Below are 22442 nucleotides of genomic sequence, written 5' to 3'. Positions count from 1 at the left end.
CAAGGCTGGGCTATACAGGAAGCCTTTGTCTCAACCCTCCCTGACTCCAAGGAAGCAAGCAAGCAAGCAAGCAAACAAAACCCAGAAAACTAACAAACACACTCAGCATGTGAAACCCCTGGGATCGTTGTGTGCTGTCTGGAATGCGTTGAAAGGCAACACGGAGGTGCCTCAAAACATGCCTTATGGTCTGGCAAATATCTACATGGAAGTATGAACCCTGAGCCTCAACGTGAGAATACGTAGTGAAGTTTACAGCACCATTCAGAAAGCTAAGCCACAAATGCAGGTACAGAGTCCATGGACAGATGGAGTGGAATAAGCAAAGCAGCAGGACAGACAGAGGGATGCCATTCACCGTTAAGACTGAAGGTAGATAATAGTCACAATTTCATCTATACCAGGCATGGATGAAGCCTGGAGCTATCCTGCTAAAGAAGACGTTTGGAGCATCACATCACAGAGACAGAAGGCAGAACGGTGGTTACCAGGGGATACGTGAAAGGGAAAATGTCCAGTAATCACGGAATGTACACTTTCAATCTTGCCATATGAAAGAATGATGGGGATGGACAGACAGATGGACGGATGGATGGCTGAGCAACAACATGAATGTGTCTGGCATCAATGATCTGGTTACTTGAAAAGTATAAAGTTTACATTATGCATGTTTTAACACATAAAAGATTTGTTTATGTTATTTTTATGTGTCTGGGTATGGTGCCTGTGTGTGCATCGATGCATCATGTGACTGCAGTGCCCATAGAGGCCAGAAGAAAGCATGTGATCCACTGGAATCCAGCCAGGGCCTCAAAGATATTAAGTGCTCTGACTGCTGAGCCATTGCTCCAGTCCCTTTGTGCATACACACACACAGGCGTATTTTCTTTAACTACATGTTGCCACCTGGGAAAACAAAAAAAGACATATACAAGGCCCTGGGCTATTCCCCTGCATACTCTGGGTGAAAATATTTGCAAAACATTTTATATTTAAAAGATATCAATAATAAGAAATAAAGCAACTTAGTTGAAAATATTAAAATTAAAACACACAAAAGGAATCTCAGCATCATTAGGAAGTTGGGGCTTAGCCTGGGGTGCGGAATATGTGCTTAATATGCAAAGGCCTTGGGTTCTATCTCCGATGCCAACACAAACAAACAAAAAATTCCCAAAACCCCAGTGTGATAAGACGCCATTAGCCAAGCAAAAGAGATGGCAATATCAAAGACAGATAAGCAGGGACTGTCAAGTGCCTGCTTGGAATCAAAACGGAAATGCCAGAGAGAATATCTTGGGACCAATGGAAACGTTTATCTCGATAGAGATAGGTGGTTTCACAGTTCTGTTTGTCAAAACTTACAAAGCTTTGTAAACTTGTATTTCACCAAAAGGGGTGATTTTTATTTTCTGTAAATTTACTTTGATACTTGTATCAAATGTAAAATCAAGGACATCAGGTGTGATAGTGCAGCCTGTATCTCCACACTTCCGAAGTCAAGAGAGGCAGGACTGACTGCAAGCTCCAGGCCAGCCGAGGCTATACAGTGAGACCCTGTTTCCAAGAAGAAGAAAGTCCAGAAATCAATCAGGGAAGAGGTTAGGTCTACCATAGTGTTATCGTCTCCTGGGGAGTGGAAACCTTAACCTTCAGGCTGCGGAGGCCTGGGTGAGACCCCACAACCCAAAACTGCTTGTCATCTCAGAACTGGGGAGACGAAGATGGGGCTCACAGCCTGGCCAGTCTAGCTTAACTGATGACAGCCATGATAAGTAAGAAACCCTGTCTCAAAAAGCAAGGTAGTTAGAGCAGAGAAAGCATACCTAAGGTTGATCTTTGGTCTCCACGTGAGCGTACACGCACGCACGCGCGTGCGCGCGCGCACACACACACACACACACACACACACACACACACAGAGCTGGTGCTTAAACATTAGACAGAGTTTACAACAGTACAGATTTTAGGATTGCTTGATGACTGTCATTAAACATACTACTGTAATCAACACGAAAGTGCACATATTCTGTTTCCTGAGGCAGGGAAGGAAGAGACAGTCTTTGGACTCCAAGTCAATGGCTTAGGCTTACTTATGCAAGCCCAGTTCTCAGAACTAACTTACAACAGGCCAAGCATGAAAGCCAAATCTTGGTCAGAATACACGACGTGCAGTTTGAAGGACATTGCTCTTTCTTCCTGGCCCTACGAGGTTCCATTTATCAAGGCATGTTGACAAGGTAAAGCGGTTTGTTCTGTGGGATGCTGGAACGTCGCCCCGCGGTCTTTGGTTATGTACCAGTTTTGAAAAGTAAGAATAGCTACAGTCATCGAATGTTCAGCCACTTCTCAACTTTTAAAGTGTTCTACAGTACCGGGATTTGGGAACATTCTGGCAAACAGCCTTAATACAAATTATAATTACAAAGAAACCTTTCAGTTTTTGACTTGACACAGCTACTCAGAATCAACAAGCACTGTTAGGGCATTACATAATCCTGGGTACCCATAAAGACAGCTTGTTATTGGGCCCCAGCTCAGGGGGATTATACCACCAGTGTTTGCTGCTGTGGTTCCAGGCATAATGTCCGCATCCCAACCTGGAGCTTTAAGCAGCTTCTAAGTCTTCGTTCCTCTACAGGTTAGCACAGAGCTACAAAGACAGATAGTCTCTTAAGTTCACGTTAAATCACTTACATATTGCCATTTAAAAAAAAAAACTATATTGAAGGAGAGGAAAGGCATTCAATGGCAAGGAGGAGAAAAAGTATGTGTGTCTGTCTGTGTGCGGGAGAGTACACGCTCACACCCCTGTGTATGCGTGGAGGTCTGAGGATGACGTGGCGATGCCTTTTTGCCGTATTCATTGAGGCAATGGGTCTCTCACTGCAGTCTGGTTGGACAGTTTGCTCTTGGGATCCGATCTTCACCTTTAGATTGCGAGACTTAGAGGCAAGCCGCCACTCACAATCGGCAGACATGGACTCTGGAGATCAGGACTTTGGTCCTCAAGTTTGTGCAACAAGTGTTTTTCCCACTGAGCCAGCCCAAGAAAGGAGATTTTTTATTTTACTTTATTTTATTTTAAAGGTTCTCTCCCTCTCCCTGCTCCCCCCACGCCCACGCCCTACTCTGAACTTTAAATGTCTGAGCAAGAATTTAAGACATGGAGAATCAGTTCTAAGGTGTATATTATAATTTTGGTATTTCCTGAGAGAATTGCCCTCTTCTGTGGCTGGAAATCACTCACCAGCCTTGGTACTGTATCTCCTCCAAAACAGCCATGGACAGATGTGTACATAGACAGCTGTGTGTGCAGACTTGCAACGGCCAGTTCTTTCCCGTCCATCTGGCTAAACGACCCAGTGACCCATGAGCACTTTCACATGACCCCTCCTCCCGCCCTGCCTGCCGGCCCGCCCCGCAGCAGTCCAAACAGGGAAAGAGCCCTTTGGCTGAGAATTAAAATCTAAGGTGTGCAGTCCCTTCTGAGAACCTGATGTGTCAAAGGGAGCTTCCTCCCCATCAGGGCTGCTCCAGCAAATCATCCTGAGGCAATTTCCTGTAGTGCGCAGACCTACTTCCAAGGCAGCCTGAGCAGGAGACAGACTTTCGAAGTCACCGGCCATGTGCACTGAATCCACACACACACCGTTCCACACTTAACCCCCAAAGTGGAAGAGTTTCTTAACTGAGAAATAAAATTACAGCTCTGAGGCTGAACATCCTCACTAACTAAACAGGGAATTAGATTTTTAAAAAACACACATTTACATTGGGATTCTGTAGGCCTTGGAGCTTAATTTTGATGTGAAGGCCAAGGCTTATGAATTAACCCTTCCAGAGCTGGCCAAATAGCTGGCCTAACGATCTGCATTTGATTTTAGACTAAATTCATTCTTATCTTTTGGCTCTTTTTGTTTGTTTGTTTGTTTGTTTGTTTTTATGGGCAGGGTCTAACTGTGTTGCCCTGGCTGTCCTAGAACTCACTTTGTAGTCCAGGCTGGCCTCAAACTCACAGAGATCCTCCTGCCTCTGCCTCCCAAATGCTGGGATTAAAGGCGTGTATCACTATACCCAGCTGCAATTTTATATAAGATATTGGAAGCACTAAGAGAAATTGATATTTACATTGTTCATTAATGCAACATTGAAATAAATCTTTATTTTTAAAGACAAACATTTGGGGCTGATGAGAGAGATAGATCAGTGGTTAGAGCACCACGTGGGTCCTAGGGATCAAAGTCAGGCTGTCAGGTTGGTGGAAAGCATCTCTATCCACTGAGCCATCTCACCCACCCTTGAAATAAGCCTTTAAAATGATAATTTTCCAGCTCTAGTCTTTCAAGCGTGTAATATGGTTGGTTGAGGTGGAACACACCATCATCTCAGTGCCAGGCGTGAGAATGGCAAGTTCAAAGCCAGCCTGGGCTATATGCAGTGACACCCTGTGTCAGAACCATTACATAATTAAAATTCACTATGAATTTGGCTGAGTCTAAAAGTTGATCGAGGGACTTCTAGGAGAATGTTCTAGATGAATTTCCTTCCCTTCCCATGAAGCACGGTTAAAGCCTCGGGACGAGCACGCGTGCACACATACACACACACACATACACCACTATACACATACCATACACACACACACACACACGCACACACCCCATGCACACACCCTGTGTAAATGAAAGTTGAAGGCTGCCAACCAAGACCTCTGCTCCCACCAGGAATAATCCACAGGTCACTAGCCCTGGTGGGGACAAAGAAGGCCATGGACAGAGCAGGGCCGGTAAGGAGCCCAGAAATGTGAGTGGTGACCACATGACCAGTGAAGACTTCTACCCTGACACAGCAGTAAGACTGGGAAGGTATCCCAGGAGGCGTGGGAAGAGTCAGGGTTTTCAACACCCACGGAGATAATGAGGTCATGCCTTTGTAGCTTATTAAAGACCATGTGGCCACTGAACTCCCTCCCCTGCCCATCAGAAGAGGCCAACAGAGAGCACAGGAACAAGGCAGGGCTCCCCTTTTTACTGGAGCCAAGTGGAAGGTTTCAACCAGACCCAGGGAGTCCCAACACAACGTGAAGATCCCCAGGTTTCAACTGCAATTTCCCTGTCTTTGGGAAACCCAGGACATCTCAGAGGGGGTGAAAATGAGCCGTCAGTAGATGTAAACACCAGAGTCCGAAGATGATAGGCTTACTTGACAAAGACTTCAAAGCAGCCATAATAAAAATGCCTCCAGGAGCAACTGAAGCACATTGGAAACAACCGGGGTGGGACGGGGGATAGAAAGCCTTAGCATGAAGAAACTATGCAGGATAGACAGAAACTCAGAATTAAAGGCGCAATGGGGCCTGGGAGATAGCTCACCTGCCTCCCAAATGTGAGGACTGGAGCTGAGATGCCCCAGCACCCATGCCATCTCTGGGTGGGCATGGTGACACATTTGCAGTCCCAGTGCACAGTGTAAAGAGCCTCTCCGGAGAAACATGGCTGCCCACCTTAGAAGAGTTAGTGAGCTGTGGGTTCACGTGAGAGACCCTGTCACTAGATGTGAGGCACTGGGAAACTGAGGGAGATGCCTGATGTCAGCCTCATGTGCCCATGTGTGTACCACACACACACACACACACACACACACACCACTAAAGTAAGCGTGATAGAAATACCCCAGTGGAAAGGTTCTACAGCAGAAGGGAGACAATTAAATTAACAGGCTTGAGGAGAGAGAATAATAGGAATCCCTCGACCTGAACAACAGGAGAATGAAAGGAAAAACCCACCAGGACTACAGAAACTAAAGTAACCTTGGAGGTTAGAACTCACTGTTCCTGCAGAGGCCCAGGTTCCGTTTCCAGCATCCACATGGTGGCTCACGATACCCTATACTCCCAGTTCAGAGGGTCCTATGCCCTCGTCTGGACTTCACAGGCATCAGGCACACTTGTGGTGTACACACATACATGCAGGCAAAACACCCATACATATCGAATAAAAATCACTAAATCTTAATTAAAAACCAAAACCAAAACCAAAAGGATCTTGGTGTCACTGGCATCCCAGGAGATAGGACCCGAGGAAATAATGTCTGAAAACTCCCCAAATTTGGCAAGAGACATAAATCCAAGAACCAAAATGAACTGGAAAGAGACTAATAAAAAGAAATCCACGCCAAGACGCATCGCAGTTAAACTAATGAAAACTAACAATTACACAGCCACTCTGGAAAAAAAAAACAAAAAAAAACCGGTTCAGCAGTTTCCTTAAAAACTACACTCAATAGTCTTACCACCGCAGTGCCCTTTGGGTAATCACCCAGATGAGTCGGAAACACTTGTTTTCAGACACGGTTGTTCCTGGCAGCCTGTTCATCCTGTAGAACTCAGGGGCAATCCTGCTGTCCCTTCAGTAAGTAAACCATAATTAACTGGTGCACATCCACGGAGTGTGGTGTCATTCGACACTGAAAACAAACGGAGTGGAGGGGACCAGGGAGGCAGCACCTCTATAATGTCTGTAGTGCAGGCAGGAAGACCAGAGCTCCATCATCAGAACCCAGATCAAAAGCTGCATTCTTGCAATCCCCAAGTTGGACTGGCAGAGGCAGAGTCCTAGGATTCAAGGGCCAGAACCTAGCCTAACTGGTGAACTTCAGGCCAACATGAGACCCTGTCTCAAAAACAATGTGAACAACTCCTGAAGAGAGACACCTGAGACTGATCTCTGGTCCTCACATCCACCAGCATGCACACACCAGCATGCGTCTGTGCACACAACAGATGTGTATGTGTGTGTTATGCACATGAACACACCACAGAGACCAGAGGACAAGACAGATTCCCTTGAAGCTTACGGGCATTTGTGAGCCACCAAAAATGGATACTGGGATCAAAACTCTGGTTCTCCGATAGAACCGATGGCTTAACTTCTAAGCCATCTCTCTAGACCCCAAAATTAATCTTAAACCATGAGAAGACATGAAGGAACCTAAATGCATTTTAACAGAAGAAAGCCAATTTGCAAAGGCTACCTGCCCTGTGACTCCAACCAGATGATCTTTTGAAAAAGGCAAACCTATAGAGGTAGTTAAAAAAAAAAAAAAGTCAGAGGTTGTCAGAGGCTGGGAAGGATGAGTGGCCACTGGACCTTTGTAAGGCTGTGAAATCATTCTGTTAGGCACTATAACGGCGGCGGCGGGCAGGTATCAAGACACCTCTATCTAAACTCATAAAACTTATGGTGGCGACAGGGAGCCCTAATGTGTACCACCTGTACTAGTGATAATGAGGAAGTCAACACGGGGTCATGAAACTGTAATCACGGCAGGATGCTGGGTATCTATTGACAGTGGGGGAGGGGACTCTGGAGGCGGATACCCAAGCCGGCACCAGGCTGTCTCAAGCTTTCTGTTCAATGTGGCCGTGAACCACGGAACTGTGTGAAAATGAAAATATCAAAATTTGTGGGGATTGCTACAGCGGTGCTTAGAAGTGTGTGTGGCACTAAACAAACTTATTAGAAGAGAAAAAAAAATATACACACACACACACACACACACACACACACACACACATATATCTCGGGATCTCTGAACGTCTTAATAAGGGGGAGGGGCTCAAACTAAACCAAGAGGCAGGAAGACATTAATAAAACTGAGCAAAGGAAATTTAAAAAAAAAAAGGAAGACCAAGAAAAATTGAGATACCCTTAGCAAGACAGACAACACAGAACCACAAAACATTATGTCTCGCTGTTACTGGTTCTGTACACATCAGGAAGTCAGCAAGGGATTAAACGCTAAGGAAGCTACTCAATGCTCAGACATTTGTCAGCTTAAATGAGATGTATCGAGTCTCAAGAAATCCACTCTACCCCAGGTCGTCCCAGATGGAAGAGATTATTTAAACAGCTCTACAATTACTGGGAAGAAAATCAAACTTGGAGATTTAAAAACTGCCCCAGAGAAATCTCAGTGGAGATTTCAGTGGAGAAGGACCACAGTTGGTTCCAGAAGAGGGCAGAAAGTTCCCCGAAATATTTCAATGAGGTTGATATCCAATCAGGAAGATGACGTCCGTGAAAATAAATAATTAAAACTGCAGATGATGTCACTCGAGGGTAGAGTTTATCAACACACAGAAGAGAACTGCACAGCAGAAACAAACTTTCTTCAAGGACGCCCAGCTGGTTTCTTATTCAGAAGTCAGATTGCACAGTCATGTTAACTAGCATGGTTGTACACGTGTACGCAGAAAAAGCCTAAGGAAAACTTCAGTTATCTATACAACTCAGAGAACCCAGGATGGAAGGGAACTTCACCAACCCCATGAATCAAAAACCTAACAGCTGGTATTATATTTATTGGAGAAAGACGATGGTTTTATCCTCAGATGGGAGCTGTCGTGGTCTGAACAAGAAATGTGCTCTACAGTCCCAAGCATTAGCACACTTGGTCCCCGGCTGTTTGGGAAGGTTTCGATGGTATCGCCTGGCTGGAAGAAGGATATTATCAGGAGTGGGGGTTGACCTAAAAAGACCTAACCCTACTTCCGGTTGACTGTCTACTTCCTTTGTGACAGCTCTCAGCTTCCGGTTCCTGCTGCCAGGCCTGTGGCTTGCTGCCACGCAGGCACACCACCAGGGGAACTTATCCTGCTGGAACTAGTAAGCCCAAATAAACCATTTCTCTTGTGGGTTGCCTCCGTCATGGCTTTATCTCGGGAACAGAGACAGGAGCAAGCAAAGACATCCATCCGTCCCCATCAGTTACTCAATATACTGTTGTTCCAAGTTCTAGTCACAGTGATAAAAAAGGGAAAAAATTTTGAAAAGGAGCGCAGATCTGAAGAAGAAAAGTAAATGTTCTTATTTAATATGATGGCTGATGTCAAAGCTTGCAGGAATCCAAGAAAAATCTCATAGCCAATCTGTGAGCTCAACAAAGACACCGGATTCAGGATAAGTATACAGCATTCAGGATAAGTATGTCTGCATGCTAACACAGACATCCAAATCAAAATTCCTAACTGCTTAAAGAAGAAATCACAGTACGACATTGGTAGGATTTGTTTACTGAAAATCATTAAACCCTGAGAAGAGTGAACCCATGCCTGGCTCTTTAAGCCTGGCTCTTTACGTGGGCCGGGGACTGGAACTCCGGCCTCCATACTCGGGGAGTAAGCGTTTTTCACAGCTGAGGTACCTCCTCAGCCATTCTTCATCTGAACGTCTCTGTGCCCTTATTTAATGTCCACTGGGTGTATTTGGGTGGGTTTGTTTTTTAGTTCTGTGGCTTACTCCATTCTATTTCTCTGTCTGCACCATTTCATCTTAAACTATACTGAGTTATGCGGCTCCCTATCTATAAGAACATGATGACTGGGACTGGGGGGCGGGAAGGCTTGATGGGTCGGAGTGCTTGCTGTACAAGAATAAGGACCCAAGTTCAAATCCCCAGCACCCACCTAAACAGCTAGAAGAAGCTGTACACATCGGTAAAGCCAGTGCTATGTGCAGCAGAGCCTTGAGGGTGGCAGGAACTTGGTCACAGCCTGGTTTAGAGAGAGACCAAGTCTCAAGGGAATATGGCAGGGTGACAAAGCAGGACATACCACACACATGCATAGAGAAGATGAAATAGTGTTTAAAAATGACAACTTTGAAAATTCGAGAGGCTCTAGAGAAACAGATGCCTCATCCTTGCTGGTAAGAAAGCAAAACGGGCTGTTTACTCAAGGAGATAATAATTTTATTTACTTATCATTATTTATGGTATAGTTTATACCTTTACACCTGAAATGTGCTCATATACACACAGTGAAGGAAAGATAACTGCAAGAAAAGTCTTCAAATAAGGAAAGAGGGAGGGTGGTCATGGTGGTGCAGACCTCTGATCTCAGCAATTGTGTGTGTGTGGTGGTGGTGGGGGGGGGTGCACACCTTTGTTTAAAAAAACATATTCACTTGAAACAGTAATTTTAAATAAAAAGTAAATAAACTTGTATCACATGACCCACTACCTGTACTGACATGTGTGTATTTCCCCCAAGGAATTTGAGGATTTAAGTTTATATAAAGGGGTTCATGTGTTTATAGTAGCTTTAGTCAAAACACCCCAAATCTTGAAAGGAAGAGCAATCAAACCGTGGTGCGTTCACACCCCTGAGCATTACACAGCAATGAAAAAGACAGGACGAGCAATCAAACCGTGGTGCGTTCACACCCCTGAACATTAAACAACAATGACGGAAAAAAAGGTCAAATATAAACTGGAGCAGGAACGGGACGACCATCCAGAATGTCGAACGACTTTCCAGAGAGTCGGATTGTGGGAAAGATCACATTCTGTCTGATCCTGCCTAGCCAACATGTCTGAAACGACAACATTCTGGAAACAGAGGACAGACTAGGGGTTGTCAGTCTGCTAAGGAAGGGGCGGGGCAAGGAAGAGAAATGGGTGTGGCTCCTGCTCCCCCATAAAGGAACTAAGCCTTCATAAGGTCATTGCCAACATATTGGCTATGAAGCCATTCAAAGTCTTACCAAATGTCAACACTGAGGGGACCCAGGTAGAGGAGAAAGAGGACCTCTGTGACTCCTCCCCTCTTCCCTGTTTCTTTCCTCTTCACGGGGCTCTGCCACAGGTTAGCCTGGAACCTGTGGTCTTGGTCTCCAGGGTTTGGAGAGCAGAGGTCCAGACCACCACACCTGGCTCTGTGGGATCTCTTACAAGTACATAACGAATCTACAGTTCATCTAATTTTTCATCTAAATGAAAGTTTAAGATGGGCATGGAACACACAGTTTAATCCCAGTTCTGGGAGGCAGAGGCAGGGGTCTCTGAGCTTGTGGCCAGCCTAGTCTACATAGTGTTAATCTGAACCTTCTTTCCATCTATCCTGCCATCCAAAATGATTACTGTACTGCTTGTAAATACATCTGTTAGCTGCAATTCTGTCAATACCTCCAAAGCTGGAGGTTCTGAGCTATGACTAAAAGCTGCTCTTCCAGAGAACGGGGTTCCAGTCCCAGCACCCACATGGCAATACGCAACTGTTTGTAACTCCAGCCTCTGTTTGATCCCCTCTTCTGGCCCCAGCATGTGTTGCATGTACACAGTACAGATGCAGACATGCAGGAAAAACACCCATACACATGAAATAAAGTTTTAGAAATTTAAAATTATATTTTGTAAGAGACTAGGGACAGCAAACGTTCATGAGAAGCAGACTCAGAACATACAATGCCCTGCAGTAATCTCCAGCAAACCTACTGGCTCACAAAAATAAAATAAAAAAAAATTAAAAAATAATAAGGTGTTTAACTAGCATTGAAATGTTCTGGGTGTTTCTGCATATTAATTGAGGTTCTTGGGGTTTGTTTTGTTATTGTACAATTCCTTCAAATTATTTCTCTACAAAGAGCTAAGGGAAATGTCCTTTTTAGTTAAAAAAAAAAGTTTGTCTCTAAAACACAAGCACATTTTCATCAATGTTGAAACAAAGTGGCCTGTTTCCCTCTCCGCGCACTAAGCCTTTGCCCCCAAGAGAATCATCCCAGTGCCTTATCGCCTCAAAGGTTATTTTTTTATATTTCCGGACATTTATTCAGCTCTGTGTGTTTGATTTTTTTTTAATTAAGATAGGGTAGATACTGTTATGTCATTCTTGAAATGTCTCGCTTCGAAATGTCTCTGAGAGTCATGCCTTAGTACAGCTCTGAAAGTCACGTGTATGCATAGTCAGATGTAATTTAACTGTCTGTCCCAGTGGTCTGGTAGCATTCTTTCTGCCAGGATGACAGCACACTGTCCAACCTTATCTGCCCATTGACACGGGATGGGATGGCTGGGAAAGTTGCTACTGTGAGCCACATGGTGGTTGGCAGTGACAACCCTGCACCGGCTGTGAGTGCAAATGAGGTGACTCTGTAACAGAAACTTGGAGGTGTAGCTTGGTGCTCTGAAGGCGCGGCTAATGCTGGGACTGATGGCACCACACTTGCTCCCTCTGTTTCCGGTCTTCTTCCTACAGGGGCTATCCATGCTGGAGAGCTAATGTCCACGATTGTACCTGAGGCTGGGGGAGGCCATGTGACCCAGTTCTGGCCAATTAAACATGAGCAAAAGTTTACTGAGCAGTCGTCCCTGGGAATGGTCAGCTTTCTGGGTAAGAGGGAGAAACATGACCGACTCTGTCTCCTTTCCAGCCTTGAGGATGACTAGGGAGACTAGAGAGGTTTCAGACAGGATGCAGCATGTGGGTGGGAGAGCCAAGAGAATTGCTGGTCTAACAAACATCGGGGCAGTTCAAGGAGAGCCACAGCAGTCAATCTCCAGGAGCCTGAAACGGAGGAGCTGGCTCAGGCTGCGTGAAGCCTGCTTTTCTGATACTTGCAGCCAAAAGTATCAGCTCACGCATTAAGTACTAAATTACTCTTTAGAATGCTTGCACTCCTGGGGATGGAGAGATGGATAAATGGTTAAGAACACTGACTGTTCCTATAAAGACCTGGGGTTCAGTTCCAGCACCCATATGGTGGTTGGTTCACAACCATCTGTAACCCCAGTTCCAGGGAATCAAACACCCTCTTCTGGCCTCTACAGGTACCAGGTACATACATGAGACATGCCAGCAAAACACCCATACACATGAAATAAAAATAAATAAATCCTAACAACACGAAAAGTTTGTACTATTTTTTTTTATCTTCTCCCAAGTCTACTGGGAGGACCCATTTTCCAAATATCTGTCCACTTTGGACACTGGAAGTCACTGAAGTGCTTTGAAGTGACATGGGAATGGTAACTCACAGACTCGGGAGTCGTTTCCTTTTCCTCTTCTACGACTTTCTGGTTCCCATCTCTGGTCTCTTTTCCTAAGGGCTGTGTGACAGCAAGGCACTACGGGGGACTGTTCTCTATAGCCTCACACTATCAATCCAATCAAACACAGCTGGAAGCAATAAGCCAGAGCCACAGGCTAATGACAGTGACACTCGTCTCTGAGCCACCGGTGTACCTCCACACATGCTGCGTAGAGAGGGAATTCAGCATCAGACTTCTTCCGTAAACCTGTAAAGTGTATGGAGTGGCTCGCTGGTACATGGGGAGGAGTCCTCCCTGTGCTTACTTCAGCATCTCTCATCTCTCCCATCCAACCCAGCATCTCTCATCTCTCCCATCCAACCCAGCATCTCTCATCTCTCCCATCCAACCCAGGAGCGGCCACCACTGTTCCCATTTTACAGAGTAAATAATGAAAGCAAACATTTTAAGACCATCAATCTCTCCCTTGCCACGAACACTTCCAAGCATCGCAGGCCCAATACTTAATAACCAAATGATTGTCGTAATTTAAGTTATGCAGAATGCATTCTGCCTATCGATGAAGAAGATATCGGCACACTTAAGCTAGGGACACTGCTGAACCTGTTCGGTGGTTTATTATTCTAAAGAAGCTGTTTCAACATTTGATTCTCAGAAATAGGCATGAGGTGGGAGGCACACGTGTTGGAGTGAGGTGGGGGAAGCTGGGAGGGGGGGGCGACGTGATCAACATATAGTTCATATTTGTATGGCTGTCAAAGCACACACACTTAAAAACAAACACAAATTTGACCATCTATTATTTTGTTATCCTACGACGGATCAAAATTATATTAACTTTTTGGAGTAAAAAAAAAAATCTTAGGTAAAGTGGGACTTTAGTGCTTTTACTAGCCAAGCACCCCACCCTAGGACAGGAGGCAAGGAATTCCCCTACTCTGTCAACAAGTAACCAATCTGACACTGAAAACAAACAAAGCAGGCTGTTAAAGATATGAAGAGCCCGTCCCAAAAGGCAATGTCAGCAAGCTGTGCAGACCAAGCGCCTCCAGTCACAAGCACAGGGTTTGGCTCTCCCACCGACCTATTCTGCTTCAGGAATTGGATCAGTCCGGGGACCCGGGGAGCTCGAAAAATGGCCCACTCCCAAGGTGAGGTGGGGGGCAGCAAGAGAGGAACCAGGTCCTGACAAGTATCCACTAGCTTCTTATCACACCTCTTCCAAGAACCAAGGTTTTGATCACATAAAGTCCACAGCACAGAGGAATGCTGGATTCACCAATGTCCAGTGAGGGCCTCAATAGCTCAGGCCCTCATGGTGGGAAGGCTAGACCAGAGAGGTGCTCCCCACTTAGGCCCCAGGAAGGTGTGAAAGTCACTCCATGCCCTCCTGCAGGTTTTAAAAGCTCACGTATAGGGTATAGACAATTTCTGGGGAAGCGATGGAATTCTTGATTTTGCATTTAGAAACCAATCTGTAGGGCGGGCGGTGTTTACAGATTACAGAGTGAAAGCAGATGGCAAATCCCCACCTGAGGGGACCTGGGAAAAGTCCTGAGCCTTCCTGCTGGGCATGCCCCAGGGGTCCAGGGCAGGCAATGGTAGTGGACCGCTCCTCCCATCCTCATCCTACCTCAATCCCCAGAGGGTACAGTCCTTACTAGGTGCACAAGAACAGAGGGTGGAGGCCAATGGAAAGAAACGTGACTCTTCCAGTGTCTGCTGTGGCCAGCCCAGGGCTGGAGGGGACAAGCAGGTCCTTTGGGAGTGGAGGGGGACTTATGTGTGTGTACTACGCATGGTAGAAGGACTGTGAAGCAAGAGTCAGTTGCCAGAGCAAACCAAGCCAGATTGGTTGGCTCTTCAAAACAGTCTGTCCAACCAGCAGGACACAGTGACTTCGGGCACTTGTGTGAAGACGTCAGTTCTCTGAGGGGTCAACATACCAAGAAAGAGCAAAAAGTAAACAGGGGAAGGGATGGGGCCCCAAACAAACCAGATGCAGGCAGCATGGCATTGCCTGGTTAGCCCCTGACCAGCTACCCCAAAGGGGACAGCTCTAACGCACTAAGCGTTTGCCAAGTGCTGTGTAGAGCTCCCCCGACCCACAAGAGGCCAGAGATGCCAGGCGGTGGAGTTCCTGACAGGCTGCTTGGTGGCTGGGAGACAAGCTAAAAAGGGAGTGTGCACATGTGCTTGTGTGTATGTGTGTGTGGTGTTGTGGGGACGGCGCTGCTCCTCACCTCTCCTCCACTTGCACAACCAACTAAATATTCTCAAGACATGGCCTCTCTGTGCTATGCACAAACAGGCACAAGCATGTGTGCACTTGTGTACACAGGATCTTGGTCAAAGCCAGATATGCACACACACCCAAACGGCAAAGAGACACAGTACATTCTGACAGTGGGATAACGTAGGCACACATTCACACACACTCTCTCACACACCTCCATTAGGAGTGAACACACACACACACAAGGTCCACACGCTCAGGCTCTGCACACCGCTCACCACCTCTCAGTCAGAGGCATACAGACCTCCACTTTAAGTCTACAAACTCATAGCCTGTCAGGAGCACACACAATCTGCTAAAAGCATTCACGCCCTTATAATCTCTCAGTTGGCCTGCGCGTACACAGAGGTGTGCACACAACCTGTCTCACGCACTGCATGCACACTTAAAACAGCTCTGTGCAGTGCACACATCCGATCCCAACTTCTCAGCTGCTCATGCACACTCACATGAGCTCAGCTGGCACAGGCACCCTCCCAGCCTCCCTCTGCTCCAGGCGCACCCCACACCCACGCACCCTCCTGGCCCGGTACACCCCTCCCCCACGCCCGTGCGGGCGCACACCGAGAACTCCGGCGACGCGGGGTGCACTCACGCCCCCCGCGGCAGCTGCCCGTGCCCCTCCTCACCTTTTTCGCCCGCGACGGGCGACCGGGCCTCATCCTCCTTGGGGTTGGTCACCTGGGTGATGATGGCCGGACCGTCCATGGGTGCGCGCCGCGCCGGCCGCCCGCAGGCCCGGCCCCCCGCAAGCTAGGCGCGGGGGGCGCGCGGGGGCGCGGCGTAGGGGGCGCGCAGGGGCGCGGCGCGGTGGGGCGCTCGCCGCCGCCCGGCCCCGCGCTCCGAGAGAGGCAGCCGGGGCCCGCGCCCCAGCTCCCGCCGTCGCCGCCGCCGCTGGGCTGAAGCGGCCGCCGCCTCGTCAGCATGAACCCCGGAGCCGCGCCCGGGAGAGCCGCGCTCGGGGAGGCGGAGCGGGAGGCCGGGCGCCGCGGGAAGCGCGAGCAGGCGACGGAGAGAAGGAGCGAGCGCGGAGCTAGGGCGGGAGGGCGGGAGAGAGGGAGCGCGAGGGGGAGGGAAGGAGGAAAGCGAGGAGGGCGGGCGGGTGGGTGTGTCCCGGCCCGAGGACTGGCCTCCACCGCCGCCGGCGCTGCCCGCCCGCCCGCCCGCCGTCCGCCGCCCGCCGGGGAGAGGGGTGCGGGGCCGAGTCGGGGGGCACAGCGTGCGGGGTGTGGTCTGGGGCGGTGGCGCGCGCGTGCGGGACACAGGGGGCCTCGGGGTAGGTGGGAGGGTGCGGCGGAGTCTGGGAGATGAAGCAAGCTCCGCGATCGAGGTGTGGGCCGCGCGGCGCGGAATGGAAGCTCGGCGGAAGCCCGGGGTGCAGCGGGATCGCCGGCTGAGGCCCGGGGAGGTTTATTCACCCCGAGTCCAGGCACCGTGGGAGAAGATTGCAATCGGTAGTGGGTTCCGGGTGAGGGACGTCCTGACGCTCGAACTGGGAATGGAGGGTTCCGCAGGGGAGCAGGGAGCGAGGCTGCAGTGGGGTTCGGGCATAGAGTTGGGGTGGTGTAGAGCTAGGCTGTGCGGTGAGCCATAGGGGATGCTGGGCCCGGGGGTGAGGAGACGATGAGAGGTGCGCGGAGAGTCTGCAGACCGGGCTCACACTGTGTAGTCCGCATAAGCAGCCGGGGCGAGAGTCGGTGTGCAGAACAGTGCGTCCTCGAGGCCAGACCTCTTGGCACGTGAGACCGTGGGCACCTCGGCTAGGGGTTCAGCCACTTAAAGGCAGAAAAGAGGCTGTAGGTGGCTGATGGAGTGGAAAGGGGCCTGTAGGAGCAGAGCTGGGCCAGGACTCGAGTACATGAGCATCGGGCTGCTGTCAGGTCTGGGGTGACAGCCAGAGCTGGGTGTGAGCAGGTGCCCATCAGCTTCCGAGGGTCTGAGCATTTCGGCACCCGCAAGCACCTTCTTGCTCCAACTTGTAGGCCCCACTTGCAGCCCTGTCAACCGGTGGGCGGGGGCAGTGCTGAAGGGGGCGGGCCGCGGGCGCTCGCGCGCGCTCCTCACCAATTACCGCTGTGTGGGCGGAGCTGAAGCTCTTGACTGACAGATGGGCTGGAGAAGACAATCTAACTCCGCCCATTCGCCAGCTTGCGCGCGCACTTGCCCCCTACTCCCCCCACCCCCCTCTCCCTGGGTGGCTTTCAAGAGGGGAGGCCTGCTGGGACTTCCCTACTTTTCCGCGCGGGTGCGATCCCGGCGCTGGCACCGTTCAAGCCGCGTGTTCACCGATGAGCGTCTGCAAAGTTGGAAAGAAACTTCCAGAAGCGCCTCTGGTAGACGCGAGCCCGCAGACGGGTGAAGTCTATGGAGCCCCACTGTTGGAGACTGCCCCGGGCAGGACTCCCCTCCTGAAATAGGAGGGAGGCGTGTCTGCAGAGGAGCTGCTGTTTATGAGAATTAGGCAAGAAGTTAGCGTTTTTGTTCCCAAACCCAAGACCTCAAGTGGCATCCTGGAACTGCTGTACATGGAGAAGACATCTCAGCTGCCCTTGGGGTGCACTCACCCAGGAATATCTGCTCTTCCCGAAGCACCTTAGGGACCCCCAGAATATCCAGGGGCAACCAAACCACGAAGCTCGAAGTGTCCGTTTGATTAGGAACGCAAGCTGTACCAAGTAGCCCACCCGCCAGGGCATGAACTCTCCCTCTAAGGTCCAGACTCATTAAAGTCCAGTGGCACCGGAGCTTCGCCTTGTCTCAACTTGTCTAATGCCTGTCACACGTTCTGAGGATATGCCTGGAGTAGCCAGACTCACCTGGTCACGTGTTTAAACTCTGGATTCCTTTGTCTAAGAGAAGGGGGTGGGAGTACTTCCAAGGACTGTTCCTGTGGGAAAAGGGCTACCGCGGGAACGGTTTTCAGACACTGACTCTCCTGCTCTGCTTTTTCAGTAGCTGCGATGCCCTGGGACTCTCCAGTAACAATTCTTGCCTTTCCCTCACGCTCTACCTTTCTAAGCTTCCTGAAATCACCGCTAATCTGCCAGCCAACTCCGCCCATTCACCCTTACTTTTTTTTGAAAACATAAATTTATACATATTTCATATATGTATACACTATATTTTGATCAGTTCATCCCTCAGCCCCCCTCAGCAGCAGCCACATGACATCTCCCGCCCAATATCATGTTCTCTTTGATAATTATTTGTTTCTTTGACCTACTAATTACAATTAGCCTGAGCACATAGAGGTGGGGTCATTCACTGAGCCATGGGCAACTCAACAGTGGCCATACTTGTGACTCTTGCCTCAGTAGATGCCAACTGCCAGTAGGTCCTTTAGCTGGGGGTGGGGCCGCTGCAGCCCCTCCCCATTCGTTGTTGGAAATATCGCCTGTTCTGGTCTTGTGCAGGCAACCACAGCTGCTGTGGCACAGCACTTCTGCCTCCTTTTCTACATATTCCCTGAGCCTCCAAAGGGAGGTTGATGTAGGGTTGATGTATATATGATAAATTAAGTGTTAAACAGTAGCAGCTAGCAGCTACATCCAAACAAATGTGAGCAAATGCTTTTGGTCTTGGGAGGGAAAGACCTGAGAGTGACAAACACTTGAGAGATGACAAAAGATAAAATGGATACATTTGGCTGTCTCTGTCCATTTAGCGAGAATTTCTTGAGTGCCTTATCTTTGCTAGGATAAGGATGGGTTAAAAGGATGGGTAGAAGTCTGTTTCCCATACACACCGCCATCACATAGTACTCTTGGGCCATTGAATTTTTTTAGAAAAACAGCTTTAAAGCCTGGCCTGGTATTGTACACCTTTAACCTCGGTGGCTCTGACCCTACCAAGAGCATTGGCTTTAATTGTATAGTTTATATGGCAATTGCACGCATATCATCAGAAAAGCTATTTTATTTTAGTATATATGATTAATACTCATCCTCTGGAGTCATATCAAATTTAAAAATGCCTCACCAACGTATTTCCCTCTTTATCTAATTGTAAAGTAGACTATCACTCATATCTGCTGCTGGGATCTTGTATATAATCTAAATATTTTATGAAGTGAGCCTCAGGCTTTCAGACCTGTGGCTGCCATTCATGAATCATAGGCCACCAGTGGCTGTCATCGATCTTTCTCTTCTCTTCTCTCTCTTCTCTTCTCTTCTCTTCTCTTCTCTTCTCTTCTCTTCTCTTCTCTTCTCTTCTCTTTTCTCCTCCTCTTTCTCCTCATCCTCTTCCTCCTCCTCCTTCTTTTTCAAAGATAGAACCTCAAGATATAGCCTGACTGGCCTGGAACTTCTTGTGTAGATGAGGCTGCCTGGCACTTACAGAGATTCTCCTGCCTCTGTCTCCCATGTGCTGAGATTGAAGGTGTACACCAGGCTTATTTAAATACAATTCCTTAAACTGGAAACTAGTTGGAAAGACTGAAAAAGACAAAATGAACAGGGCAATGGAAAAATAGAGAAAACTACAACTTGAGAGAAAGAGAGAGAGAGAGAGAGAGAGAAAGAGAGAGAGAGAGATATATGAAGGATCAGAGATTAAATAGCAAGACAAATGAAGCTAGAGCTGGTGACATCATCCCTGAGAGGCCACACATTGCCGCAGATAGGAAGACGTGCAAAGCATGGGTGAGGGCATCCAGCCTTGCTGGGAAGGGCCCTGAGGTACACTGTACTCCAGCGAGTGGCAGTGAGCTCTTAGTATGTGTGAAAGTAGACATGAGGGAGAAGCACAGGCTTTGAGACCAGGTCTGGTGATGCATGGAGTTCAGGTCAAGCAGAGCCTTATAAAGCAGGGGAGCCTTTATAGAGGGAAGGAGTGTGGAATGATTGGTTGTATGATTACAAGATTCCTGCCAGCTAACAGTTGGTCAGGAGCAATGCAAAAGGCAGAGGAACCCGTCCAGAAAGGATTTGGTGGCTGTGGGGACAGAGAGGACTGAGAAGACTCCCGATGCACTGTGGAGGGAGAGTGGACAAGTCTTGCCTACTGGTTGGGCTGAGGAGTGAGAGATGAGCAAGGAAGAAGCCTGGAGCCTGGGTGCTGGAGACAAGGGTGGAAACCTGTGGGAGAAGAGCTGCTCTGGCCCTCCCAGCCTGCTCTCCACCCTTGAATCTCTGCTCCAGGCTATTTCTTGGTGCTGTGTCCCTTTGTGTGTGTGTGTGTGTGTGTGTGTGTGTGTGTGTGTGGTTTCTGTCTTTAAGGTCTCTGGTACCTTCCTTCCTCTAACTTTCCCTTTTAGGAGCCCAGCCTAAAGGTGGCAATTCTCTTGTTGGAGAAAGAAGTAGTTTCTGGACAGAGAGAGAGTGAGACACTCCTGGTAAATGCACCATAGAGCCTGCCTGCCCTTGGGGATTTGTCTCTCTGGGACATGAGGACTTGGGTGAGATTTGTCTCGCAAACATCCCTTCTCTCATAGTGGGTACCAGAAAGTCCCAAGGAGTCCCACTCCAGCCTAGGCAGATCACACCATGCCTCACCCGCACTATACCTCTGTGCTTTAATATCGAAGGCTAAGGCCTAACGAAGCAGGCAAAACACTCAAAGGAGACTCACGGTATAGTAGACAAAGTAGAGGGATAATTACAGAAGGCCCAGAGAAGAGCTGGTTTATTCTGTAGGGAGTCCTCACGGAATGATTACCCAGAGTCGTCTTTGAGGCTTTCGTCTTCTGAGTGAGTGGATTTCTGCCTCCAGTGTGCACAGAGAAGGCTGTGTAATGATGGAGGAAGAGGGCCCAGCAGGCCAGGCTGCACCAGAACTTCAACCTGTGGGTAAAATGGAGCACTGATGACTTCTTCTTTAAGGTTTATTTTTAATTTACGTGCATGGATGCTTTTACTTGTATGTCTGTCCAGGTGCCGTGTGTGTGCCTGGTATCCGAGGAGGCCAGAAGAGGGCGTCAGATCCCCTGGAACAGGAGATAGTTGTGGGCCTCCAGGTGGGTGCTGGGGTTGAAACTTGGGCCCTCTGGAAGAGCAGCCAGTGCTCTTAACCAGCTCCCACTCTTTGCAAAAGGAAGCAGCGTCTCTTAGCTAGAGCACGTCTGTGGGTTGACAGAAGAACTCAAGCCAGCTTTAGCAGCGTTAGGGAGTCTGCTAGCTTACATAACCGAAGCCAAAGCATGGGTACGTGCTTGAGATCGGGACATGATGTCATCCCTAATGAGACTGGGGCATGACGTCATCCCCAAGGGGTCCACAGCTCACCCTCACCAGCGATCTATCCACTCATGAAGACCCGCTATACCTCATCACACAGATTCTAACCCTTGAATCCAGTGTCCAGGGGCTCTCAAGCCATCCACACTCTGCATACATCCCCAGGGATGCCCTCTACCTGACCTCGGGCAGAGGGTGCTTGCATACCGTATGCTTCCTACCTATAAAGACACTGATGCCCAAGAATAAAGTCCCAGAAATGGGTCAGTGGTCCAGCAGGTGCAGCCTGCCCCCTGGTGGCTGAACATTGTGAGTTCCTTCCCGTGTCAAGCTGGATGTGGCTCTTCCAACTACCAGCTCCTTGGGCTAGCTCACAGCCAGAGAGGGTCCAGTCTTGTTTCTATTCCATCCAGCTGCTGTGATTAACAGAAGAGTCCTTGGGAACGTAGGGGTCTGGGGAGGACAGAGAACAGGATCCAGAGTGACGTGTTCTGTTGGCATCCAGTCTCAGGAAGACATCCACCAGAGTGGATGGTGGCCACTGGCAAAGAAGAAAAAGGCAGCCAGGCTGATGAACACAGGGGCTGGCGGGGGATTTGGTATAAAGCCGTGCAGGAAGTGTTTTCAAACCTGGGAACACTCCAAGTATACCTAGAAAGCAGAGGAGGGTATACCCTTTCCCACACAACCTCCAAAACCCCAGATATTCTTTACCAGAGAACTTGGGTACAAGAACGGGCTACCTGAAAACCAAGAGTCAGGGGAGGATGTAGCCCCACCCTGAACCCCTATTATAATGGAATAGCTCCTGAGCAAAGTGAGCAGCCCCCATGTGCCCTCAACCCAGCAGTGGCTTTGAGTCCTAAAAGGTCAAGGAGGCCCAAGCTGATTTCACAACTGGAACCCTTTGAGGTGGGACCTCATACGTTGTGTGCTCCCCGCCCTCGCCCCACACAAACGCTGGGTTGTCCCAGGCTACTGATGAAAAGTAGCCGCGCATACACAGCCTTATTCGTGTGGTTTGGGGTGTCTGTGTGCAAGCGTGGCCCTTGCTGGGAAGACTGCTGTCTTCTCCGGTCACTCACTCACCATGGGCTTTGACAGGAGGCTGCCCATGGTAACTGCCTGCTGGCATCATTCCC

General features: G+C 48.8%; 1 protein-coding gene across 1 annotated transcript in view; it reads right to left on the bottom strand.

Annotated features, from left to right (window-relative positions):
• The window catches only part of Ctdspl (CTD small phosphatase like), a 120427-nt gene extending 104265 nt beyond the window's left edge, over window positions 1-16162 (bottom strand). Inside the window, exon 1 of the mRNA XM_021172382.2 lies at window positions 15757-16162. Coding sequence (XP_021028041.1) covers window positions 15757-15835 — 79 coding nt within the window. The 5' untranslated portion in view covers window positions 15836-16162. The remainder of the gene's footprint in view (window positions 1-15756) is intronic.
• Window positions 16163-22442: the final 6280 nt, after the last annotated feature.

Source organism: Mus caroli, unplaced genomic scaffold (assembly GCF_978045245.1).
Source record: "Mus caroli unplaced genomic scaffold, Mus_caroli_1 scaffold_11, whole genome shotgun sequence".
Taxonomy (NCBI): domain Eukaryota; kingdom Metazoa; phylum Chordata; class Mammalia; order Rodentia; family Muridae; genus Mus; species Mus caroli.
This window is presented reverse-complemented; position numbering and strand designations above follow the sequence as displayed.